General features: G+C 39.6%; 1 protein-coding gene across 3 annotated transcripts in view; it reads right to left on the bottom strand.

Moving 5' to 3' along the window:
• The window catches only part of LOC148401792 (metabotropic glutamate receptor 7-like), a 93001-nt gene that overhangs the window by 22259 nt on the left and 58409 nt on the right, over positions 1-12333 (bottom strand). For all 3 annotated transcript variants that reach the window (XM_088368605.1, XM_088368607.1, XM_088368606.1), the window contains exon 6: positions 8876-9076. In XM_088368605.1, coding sequence (XP_088224731.1) covers positions 8876-9076 — 201 coding nt within the window. The remainder of the gene's footprint in view (positions 1-8875; positions 9077-12333) is intronic.

The raw sequence follows: 12333 nt of genomic DNA, 5'->3' as shown, positions 1-12333 counted from the left end.
CATACAGTGCCCGAGTTTCATCAACCTCTAAAAACTGTCATGACCTACATCCTGCACTTGACCATAACTGGAAGCAAGAACGTCATCTCCCTACTGACTGCTACTGCAGCACCTCACCTGCTTCCTATTCATCATCGAGTCTGTGCGGTGGCCACAGGAGAAATAGAATTCCACCTGCAATTCGTGGTTACATTTGCTGGCTCTCAAGTGGTGTCAGTGAAAACTAACCATTGTTGACAGATAGTCAGGTCGATAAATATTTGGTTGTGCTTTAACTGCAGACTTTTACATGCTCATCGATATGACTGCTGACAAGAAGAGCAGGATGACTTTTGAATTGTTTCAAGTAATTTGATGATCTGCTCAAATTTAGCAAAACACGTCAAGACTCCTCAATCAGCACTTCACAGTGCAGACGGACTATGACCCCACGCATACTGCGAAAGCCACCAAAGCATTTTGTAGGCCAAAAAGGTGGAAAGTCAAAGTCAATCACCCGACCTGAAGCCGACTGAGCATGTATTTCACTTACTGAAGACAAAACTGACAGGAAAATGTGAAGACAGTTGTTGTCGCATCAGCAGGAATAAAATCCATCATCCGCTGATGTCTTTGACACATTCCACTTTAGGCTGCAATTGAGTGCAAATCATTTGCAACTACTCTGTATTGAAAAGTTTGATTTATGATTGTTCATTCGGTCCATTACTTTTGGTACTTTAAAAAGTGGAGGCAAAAAAACCCCCGACTATTGCAATTCCTCCACTTTTCACTTGCAAGTAACTTCAAAATAAATCCAAAAATCTGCAGTGAAGCACATTTAATTTGTTTCGAATCATTGTGGTGGTGTTACAATGCAAAAAGATGCCAATTGTGTCCATGTCCAATATTTGGACCTGACTAAGTGTGCACCCCGGGTTAGAGGCGATGCATGGCATTCACACAGCAGACAACAACAGGAAATGGAGGCAGAATAAGCAGGTCAGCCAAAGCGTCATATGGCCTCCATCTGCTCTCAGTGCGTAACAGCCTGTTTTAAGCAGAATCCTGAAGATTGCACTAATTAACGTCACGAGGACAACGCAACCTTGTTTTTTATTTTTTTTATTTTATTTATTTTTTTATATCGTGGACAGTACTGTACATGTTTACGCATGTCCTCAAAGGACATCCTCGCTGCAGAAATGAATATAGAACAGCACTCAGATGAAAAGGCTCATGCTTCATTTGAAACATAAGGGCTAAATTGTTGACCGGGCGTTTTAAGAGCTCAGTCTAAGGTGGGAGGATTAAAAAAAAAAAAAAGATTTACGTGTGGACAGGATCAGCCACCTTGCCACTGTGTTCAGTGGGCCATGAGCACAAATGGAGATAGTATTTTTTAACTAGGACAGCGGGAGCCTGATGACACTTGGCTTTGGAATTAAGAATCTTCATAGCTCTGGCTATAAAAAGTACAGCAAAAGGACCAAAAGCATATGTCCCAAAACAGTTTTTTTTTTGGTTTTGTTTAATCTACAATAGAGCTTGTGGCACTGAGAGGCCACAGCACCTTTTTCATCGTTTTAAGCAAGAGGGGAATTTCATCTTCCTCCAGTTTTCTTTCCAAGGGCATTTGTCATTGAACACTCTACAAAAGTTTCTGCCAAAAAGACTCTTGTAAAACAAAACAAGACAAGAGTAGTGAGGAAAAGTCAGTTTCCGGTGAAAGAACAAGCCAGTTATGTTCCTAAAAGGCTGGGAAGAAAAGAATTATTTTTTTTTGGCTTGGCTTTTTAACAGTGCTGTGTGTTGCAAATGTCTTTCTAATTTGCATACAGGCAGACTTGCAATGTGACAATTGCTGTTTCAAAATGTGCCATTCTTATAATGATGATACAACAGGACCATAAACAGAGCTATCAACCTATTAAAATTTTCCACACTTTTAATCTTGTTATTTTTTTTAGCTTATCATGGACCATGTTATATATATATATATACATACATACATACATGGGCTTCTAACAGATATATATACTATATAATATATATAATGCTGGGTTAAAAACAACCCAATTTGTGTTCTAAATTGGACTGCTTTGTACAAATAACAATTATTTTTGTTTAAAGCAACCCAACATTTATTTTTTCCCAAAACCCAAATTGATCAAATATTAATGAAATATTAATGAAAAATCCAGCCATCTCATCTTCCAAATGTTTTTTTCAACAATCGGAATAGCTTGAAAAGGGCTTTTTTTTTAAAAGGTGCGCTATGGGACCTTTAAGAGTTGCTTTATAATGTTTTATGTAACATTAAGATCAGCGTTTTGTCTTTCTTTGTTGGAGTCTGAAATTCATTACAGAGTAAATATTTACACTCCTGTTTTGTAATTATCATCATTTCATCAGTATGGACGGACTTAATTTAGCTCAACATATCCACTCTGTCGTAGTGGGACATTAATTGACATAAAAAGCTTGGAAACATCTGAAATATTCAGAAATAAGTGAAGGTCCTTCGTGTGCTCATTAGATGCAAAAATTATCCACAAATGTTCACCTTGTTCTTGTTCACCCTATGAGCACTCTCCAATCTTACTGTTTGCACATAAATTATCTGATTGCAATTAATTTCCAACAGCACGGATGTGGGAGTTTGACCAATATCCATTTAAAACAGCATATCTCAATACAATGTCTTTGGCGTTCAATGAAAAATGTCAACTTTTTGGGTTTAAATGTGAAAATATCACAAGAGATGACGGGGTTCCATTTCTTTACAGTCAAGTATGTAGAAACTGCCATTTATTTGACCAAATATGAAATGAGAGAAACGTGTCCAACCAATCAACCAACAAACAAACCACAGACAGTAAATTCCGTGGGAGCCAGACAATTTGATACCTCCTCTCCTTCACCAAAATAGACCTGTTGAGAGAGCGTGTAAAGATGTAGGCAAGACACGGACTACTGTGAGCAAATGTGTGACAGGAGTTACATCGGTATTGGGCGCACCGGCAGAACAGTTGTGCACACACAAATGCACAAACACACAAAGTCAGTCAAGAATGTGACATGAGGAACTTGGCACGCCGCAGCTTTACAGCAAAATAATTAAGTGGCATTTCTGTGCGTGCTGATAAAAGAAGTATTAAAAATTCCTCACAATTTGCCGTTGCCTGATATTTCAGAGTAGCCAAATGTTCTTATTCGACTCCTAACCAAGGATGTCGTCTAAGATGAAAGATTTATGCATTTGAATGAAAAAGTGCGCAGCTGCTGTGCTGTGCTGAGCGGTGTGGGTGGACTGGGGATCCACTGCTGTGTTTTTCTCACATCATTATTCTCGCCTTTTTTTTTTTCTATTCCTGCCTCTCACTCCTTACCACTGTGACTCGGATATAAACAGAAGGAGGTTTGCAGTCCTACACTCTAAAATATACATCAGCCCTAGCACGTACACAAGATAATGTGCCGGGTTATGGGCTAAATGCACTAAACCGCAACATAACCACCTTCCTTCACTTGTGGAAAGGCTTGCAACAGCCGTAAGGCCACAGAGAACGTCGGAGAGGGAACAAGGAGGCAGACGGAAGAAACGGCCTCCTGTTTGCTGAGCTGAAATCAGCCTCCCGTCTTTGTCACTCCAAGTTGAATGATTTTGGCCGAGCTCAAATCTATAAAATGTGCCCAGATGGTTACTGAGATTGGACAACGGATTTTCAATCAATCTAACGTATCTTCGCTTTGATAATGCCCTCTGAAACGCTGCACACAGACAGTCGCTCCCTCATCCTGCACTGCTTCCATAGCGACAGTGTTGGAGCCTTTGTAGCCTTTATCTCCCTGACAGAAGTTTGTCTTCACACAATTGAAGAAAAAAAATTGCCCTGTTAAGACCGGTTGCCGTGTTGCTTGAATGACAATGAATGACGGAGTTCATTTCAAAATAACATTTTAAATAAGACAAATTAATCTCACGGTGCACGGTGATGATGATGATGCTGCACCACCAAATGAAAATGCAATCCATCTGTTCCAGCTTCCGAAAAAAGTGCAATGTTTTTTAAAGGAAATAAAATACTCTATATTAGGCAATAACAGAATAAAATGAATTGCATCAACCCAATATCCACAATCATGCGTCCTAACCTGGGAAACTAGCAACAGGCATGACAACGGGTTGATTGATGACATGACGGTCAGATTATGAAAAGGAAAGGGAAAAAAAAAGGAATTCTTATGGCTGGTGTACTTGGACAAAAGTTAAATACATACACATCATTTATTTCTACAATGGTAATATGTTACATGTAAACACAGTCTTAACATCGGCTCTGTGTCATCTCGTGTAAAATAAAAACCCTCTTGGCCATTCACTCGTGCGAAGAGGAAATGCGTGTGCATTTTCACATGTTTTATTGTCCCATTGGAACCCTGAAGAATGTTCTGTATTGCAGTGAACCGACACCATTGCTAGCCCGTGGACAGGAAATCGAAAAGACGTGCAGCAACACTTTGGCCAATGTTACCCAACCATTTTTTGGCTGCACACAGAATGTCTGAAAACTAATGGCTACTACGTTCAGCACTTCTTAAAGTTGCAGTGGCCAACAGATTTGATATTCAAATATTCTGCAAGTTTTCCTTTTATTGATGTGTGTACAGTGTTCGCTCACGATATCGCTATTCGCCTTTTGCGGAGTAGCTGTTTCATGTATTTTTTGTGTCAGTCTATCATGCTTTTGTATATATTTATTTATTTTACAGCTTATGAGTGAAAAAGGGCAAATGTGCTTTTATCGACACCATGGAGTTCAAAGTGCTTTACAAAGTCTCCCATACAACCGAATGGCACCTTTGAAATACGTTCATTTGGGGAATTCAGAATCTTATTCAAATGTGCCTTTGAGTCAACCATGATCTGGCTGAACTTCACCGCGGGATTCTAGTTAAGCCACTTTTGAACAAAAATAAAAATTGAACATAATGTTATGTTCTACTGGTCTGCTGCTGAGGAGGAGGAGGCTGGGGGAAGTGAGCAAGCTCCTTTCGCAGCCCATAGCTCGTATTTATTCTTCATTTTACATTTTAAAAGTAACATTTATTAAGTGTAACAATTAAATAGAAGGAACGGAACTGTTTAGGAGTTACAGGGCGGCTTGTAACATTGCAATAGAGGCGTAAATCCACCAAAAAATACATCGAGGGAACACTGTACACAATGCTTTCGCTGACTCTGTTTATGCATTTCCCATTATGTGGTAGCATTAGCATGAAGCTAGCAAACTAAAGACTATGGGAGACCTGGACAAAACACGGCATGGGGTCACGTCTGCCCCTAGCCACAGTTTCTGTAGCTAATAACAGTTTTCGGTTTTAGTAATTCAGTTTGTGCTCATTGCTAATCACGTGGTCCAGCAATTGGCCCAGAATCAATTTAAATTCAATGCCCCCATTCACAATGTCTCTGTAATTGACAGGTGACAGGTCCAAGGTCATCTGGGTAATCTCTCTCTGATGCTCCTCTCAAAATAAAGGGATTCTAATGGAATGGAATGTTCATTATGTCATTTATAGTGCATTCATTTGACTATTTAGTCAGTATTCATCTGGATAAACAGAAAGCACATCAGGAGTTTAGAACATCCTGTTTTGTATTTAGTTCATGCGGGGAACATTATTCTCACCACACATATTCCACATAACATTTGTCATAGGGGAGAGTTATTTTAATGCCAGCACCTCTGAAAGTAGGCCAGTTTGAGGAAAATAATTCACATACCTACTTTTTCTTTCTTTTTTTATTTTTAAAGAGCTCAGTCTGATCTCGACCAATTTCTAAGGACACGGTGTTCCTCAGACGAGCTTCTAATGATCACCGGCTGACAGGCCAGCACATCTGTAAAGACACTCGTTTCTCTCGTCTCAAAGTTGCCTTGCATTTCGTTCTCTCCTTCCGCTCACTGTTGCCCTGCAGTGCAGATGTCATTAATAGCCACTGAAATTAATTGTTAAGTACAGCACTTGCTGTCGCGGCCTAAATATTGCAGAAGATCAAGAGCGGAGAAACAGACAGAGAGACAGACAGACAGATATCACACAGGGCTGGAGCTATTGACATTCTTGTCTGAAACAAATTTCCCAAGACTGGCCTGCATTATTACATTTACTTTTTTTTAACCATTAGTGTTCATTCTAGGGATGCAGCAACAGCGACACAGTGTCAATATTTTTGCTGTACGTCTGTAGTTACTATAAAAATGTCAGCTGTGTGGCAGTGTGTGAAAGACACGGATAACACTTTTAGGTGACTGCAAGTTATACTTTGCAAAACAGATGATGCACTCTACTTGGACAGCGAAGGAGGTGGCTGCCTATCACAGTTGTCCTATTACAGCTTTATTTTATAAGCTGTGGCATTCTCAAGAATCACTCTTGGACTTTCTTTTTACTCCATTTGGTAGTTGACATCCATATTCTTACTCATTTATTTATACATTTGGTATGAAAAAAAGTGCACCACCCCTATTTTATTTTATTTTATTTTATTGCAATTAAAACATACATGTTAAATCACACGTTGAATTTTGCCAATACGACTGAACTATTCATAAGAGTGAAAGGCATGAGGAATAGATGATTAGGAAGTGATTGTGAATGTTCAAAGACCATTTCTGAACCTCAAAAATAATACGCGTTACAATTAGTGCTGAAAATGGTTTTCCAGAAAAATTTCCACCCCCATGAAAATTAAAACGGATCTCCGCCTCCACTTTCGTTAAAAGTGTGAATCTATTATGATGCAAATGAGGTTCACTCCTTCCAAACAAGTTCAATTTTCTGTGTTTACGGACTGAAGACTTCAGCCAGCACGTTTAATTTGTGAACGAACCCAATTTGTTTATCCATTAGTTTGTTTTTTGATTATTTGTGTTAATTCATTAGTTTTGTTGTTTATCAAGACCACACAATCCAAAACATTGAAACCAGCTAATATTACATAATATGCATATAGAAACAGCATACAATATATATTCATACGTATAATACAGTAGGGTATCGCAATCAAGGTACAAGATCAAGCGCAGTAAATGCATCCAGATATGAGGGACGCAAACGCAAGTCCAAAGAGACTGAGCCGAGCGCAGGAAAAAAATCAAAAGCAAGATCGGAATATTTGACAATGAATAAGCTGGAAATGATTTAATGATATCCAAAGAGGTGATCGCTAGATGCGATTGTTGGAGTAAAGAAAAATAACTGATCAGTGTGCCTTAAGCTAAATTGTAAACTGTTATTAAAAACCAATGTACCGTATTTGCCGCACTATAAGGTGCACTTAAGAGCCTTTCATTTTCTCAAAAACCGAAGGCACGCCTTTTAATAAGGTGCGCCTTTTTATGTGGACCAAATTCCAAAATTTGTGAATGCTGTTGTGTGCCTGCCGTGTTTAGTGTGTAGTGCGAGTGCGAGCCCAATATGCCGACGTAATATGTAGACCCAATGAACCAATCAGAGGACATTACGTTGTATGTAAAATACGTCGACCAGGGCGGTAAACCAATCAGAGAACTGTACGTAATCATTTTTTTTAATATTGCAATAGGTACAAAAAAATAAAAAAATATGTTCAATTAGATATTCAACAGAAAAAACAAATGGAAGAAAACCACAGCACAAGACAGTCAAGCCGACGGAGACTTTGGGGCGCATCCCATTTCTTTTTCAGCAGGGTGGCTGTCAGTCTTGATGGAAAAAACAAGGTAGGAAAAGAACAGAGTTCCATCCTCTGTCTCACGGCTCAGCTTCCGTCATCAAACCGACTGGCTACTTTTAATGAATGGCTGAGCTTTGACCACTGTTTCTGCGGCGATCCAAACATTTTGTTAAAGGCCAAGAATTTGATCCAGTGCAAAACATCATGAAAGTGTTGTCATGATAATACAAGTCATTTACACCTTGAATTGGGAGATGAACTCGGCTAAATCCCGCTACGGCGGGTGAATGTGAACAACGACACAAACATTATTTGGTATGCTGATGCCTCATGTTTGAACATGAAGTGAAGGCACACTTAAAGTGGAGGGGGATCTTAACGTGATTAGCAATTAATGAGTCGTTACCAATTTTGAGCAGCTCGGTGTCTTTGCTGAGGAGTAATCAGGAACAAGTCAAGAAGAAAGTGGTCAGAAAGTTGGTTCATGAATAACCATGAGCTGATCACTCAGTATGGATCCATTAATTAGCTATGCTCTTGTCTTTTTATACAAGGTTTATCCTAAAGTATGCAATAACATATATATATATATATATATATATATATATATATATATATATATATATATAATATATATACATAATGATTATATTAAATTATTTCTGTTTTTAGTTCTTTGGCCCGTTCTTTATATTATTATTTTAATTTTTTTACATATTGTCATGACATAATGACAGTTTGAAGTTGTTGTTTCTCGAAAAGTCTTGGCGGCTATCTTGGTAACGCCTCCAAGCTCCTTAATGAAGAGACTCTTTACAAGGACACATTTCTTTTTAATTAACAAAATGGTGTGATGACCCCTTTTACTGTGCTGCTAATATCCAGGCTGATGGGTGTTTTTCCCCCATTAACCCATCCATATTAACCCATTCATTAACCCGTGTATTTTCTAATGCATATAATGGGGCATATTTAGTGTTTAGTACATAATTATAGAGTGAAAGTCAAGATCATGTATTTTTCACGGCAGTTTGTCATCAAGTATTCAGCAGCTTAATAAAGGTCAAAGCAGTGGGATCTTTGTATATTAATCAACAAATGCTTGTTTGACTTGAACCTGTTTGTGGCGCTTGCGCCTCCATCAATAATGTCCTTGAAAGTCTTACTCACCGTTGAAGCTGGAATTGCGGATGTACTTGAGCAAAGTTTTTCCTTCGGCGGACTCCATCTGAGGACAGACGCCAGGATGGTCGGGACATAAGTCCCTCTGCATGTTGTGCAGCGCGTGGGCCATGGCGTACACCGCATCGATCACAAACTGCACCTTCCCTTCCTGCTCATACTTGGAGTCAATCCCGATGCGTTCTTGGCCTGTGGGAAGAGCACTCAGAGCTAGTAAATGCACCACAAACCATTAGATGTTAGGTCAGCTCCCACTATCGTCTCCACTCCCAAGCCCTTCCTCGATTTATAATTTCCTGACAGTACATTAAAGTCTGATTTGGAGGGAATTACACTGAAAAGAGACAATGCGGCGTGGTGCATGAAAAAGACGGGTTTAGTTTCCAAAAGCAGAAGTTGCCAAATATCAGGCTGTGATGTTTGTGAGCAAGCCAGCAGATTGCATTAATGTGCTGTCCTACATTGTAATGGCCTGCTAACAATGGGTCTCATCGGTGCCATCTACAAGGTGATAAAAATCCCAATGAACTTTAGAGACTGCTCTGGCTTCATGCTCTTTTACGTTCGCCTCACAGTGCATTGCCCTTTCACTATGGGTTGCTGTAAAGGTTTTGCCACCTGCCGTGCATACATGACATGAATATTTAAATGTACATGCTGGTTCAGAATTCTTCTTGTTTCCAGAGTTGAAGAGCTGTTGATGCCATTGGCGGACAAGCATCGACACAAAGCTCCTGCTTTACTAAGATCCCAAATAGCGGGCGCTCGAAGAATCTAATAGTGTGTGATGTTGGCGATTGTTGATTAAGGTTACGTTCACACCTCAGGATATGATGCCCAATTTGGATATTTTGTTAAACATAATCTTTTCATGGAGTCACATTCCAAAATTCAAATACCACATCTAAAGTGTGCGGAACACCTTTTTGCAACTGACTCCACAGACCATTGATTCTCAAAGTGCCACTCGTGGCATGTGGACTTCTTTTTGTGGTACGTGAAAGAATCAGTGCCTAGGTACATTTCCGTTATAGCTAGTTTACCACATCATGTTTGCCTTTAATATTTTAGAATTTGTTTTTAAACCTTTATTTTTTTATAACGTTTGAGTGACATTCATTGAATTATGAATGCAAGCTCGGTGAACTGTGCAGCAATATTTCCTGTTTGACATTCCCGGGTGCGCCAGATTAGTAGATCATCTTCTACATCAGTTTAGGTGCCCTGTTTTTGAATACACAGACCTTTCCTAAATCAGGCACAATGACGACTAGTGCCACAACCCGTTACACAATTTAGTTTGACTGCAGATGCTAACAGGACACAGCAGACTTGCTTGAGAAAAGGAGGTCAAAAACAATCAATGTTGACATTTCAGTCCATTACACAGAACTTAACATATTACCGCCAACAAGAATCAAAGAAATAAGCATAGAGTGACCTATATGCATGCACTTGAACCACACAAGCTTCCCGTTTTGGTTTTGACATTCGCAAATAAGACTTGAGATATGAAGAAAGAAGCTATCAAAACAGCTGCACGGCCTTCACGGTTACAATAGGCATTCCTAGCTAGATCGAGGGAAGAATAAAAGTCATTTACAATCATTTCACGGGTGGTGCATAGCGTGGACGTGCATCTTTTATCTTTGACACATGATGAAATACGCCGCACAGTACAAAAAAAGAAAAGCAAATTCTTGGGCAAACAGTCATTTTTGAAACACTAACATAAGCGTCGACGTGCATGGGGGTAAGATTAATACAGCGTCCCACATTACCAGCATCACCCACGTAGATAATGAATGCACCATGGACCACGCTTGTCAAACTGTTGGCACCCTGAGTTTAAGTAATATGAGCATGCATCACAACACTACCATTATAGCTGCCACAAAGATGATAATACAACAAATACGGGGGCATAATAAGTACTCATTCCGCTTGCTGTCATTTCCACTGTAATTTCAAACCCAAATAAAACGGACTCCTCCTGCAGAACAGAGCTGACTCCATCATGAAGGGATGTGGGGAATATAATGCGCTGCTAAAAAACTTCAAGACTGATGTTTAGGAAGCAGGTCCTCGGGCTTGAACCAAAATATTAATGAAAGTGAGGATAGACACACACTGGGAATTTCAACAGGAATATCTTAAATGAAGAAACAGAATGCTGCTGCCGGCTGGCCTGCATACAGAACACAGCTTGGAGGGGGCATTCCGTATGTTTTCATTAAAACAACTATAAGAAGTCATTTTATTTCATCACTAACTAGCAACTTCAAAATAATTTATGAATAATAAATGGTGGATTGCCTAACAGTGAGGGGATCCGCATCTCTGTCACTGCCATGGCAACACTAAATCGACATTAGTGCCGTGGGCCATTCAGGACACCTCCTACGTTGTGCATGTTTTTGATGCATTCATTGGCCCGTCTTTTGGAATCCTCTGTCTTTGTTCTTGGCTTCTCATCACCAACTTTTTAATAGAGCGACTTCAAAGGAAATTACTCCTCAGCCACAAGGCGTTCCTTGGTTCTCCTTCATTAGGATATACATACAATAATGTGCAAGTCGCTAGGGTCATTCTTTTTCTCCACATTTTTTTTTTACACAATATAAGGGACATAATTTAGGATCCAATTAAATTCAGGTTTTAGTGAGGGAAGTCCGTGCAAGTTTACATTTTGTCCTTTTTTTGCCTTAATTATACCGTATTTAATAGAGCTGTCTCAATCATGGCTGATGGTGTCATTTTCAGTTGAGGGGCATTTCCTCCACAAGTTTTTGCTCTAGCTCATTAAAGAAAAACAGGCACGGAGAGAGATGTGGAAACATTTTGCTTGCACAAATGACAGTCAGAGCAAGCTGGAAGACATTACAAAGTAAATTCAGGCCGTACTAGTTAGCAAATGATCTGACATACCTTTAAATAGAAGAGTGAATTATATTTTGACATGCAAACCAGGGACCCACTGGTTGCAATGGACCACGCAATTAATCATTAGTGTAGATGATAGGAATCAACCAACTCTGTCAACAATACTATACTAATATACCAATGTACAAAATAAGGATGGGACGAGAACTCATTTGACGAGATATTGCAAGATTAGAACTATTTCGGCTTTCAGACTAGCCCACTTTTAAGAGAATATGAAGCGGACATACCTAAAGGGAGCTGTCACAGATTTGAAACTTTCTAGACCAAATCAAGGTGTCACTATTGTGACCGAAAACGCCTCTTTGGGACATGTCGAGAGCAGCAGGCTGTTGTATTTGCAGCCCAGAACTAGGACAAAATCTTGACGCTTTGGATTGCAGTGACATTGCTGTTGTTGAAGGTTGAGTCAGAATCAAAACTGCTATCACAAGAAAAATGCCCCACTTCATCACCTAAAGCACAGGTGTCAACCTCAAGGCCTGGGGGCCAGATCGGGCCCA

This window comes from Syngnathus floridae, chromosome 2 (assembly GCF_059516105.1).
Source record: "Syngnathus floridae isolate MCC-2025c chromosome 2, RoL_Sflo_1.0, whole genome shotgun sequence".
NCBI classification, from domain to species: domain Eukaryota; kingdom Metazoa; phylum Chordata; class Actinopteri; order Syngnathiformes; family Syngnathidae; genus Syngnathus; species Syngnathus floridae.
This window is presented reverse-complemented; position numbering and strand designations above follow the sequence as displayed.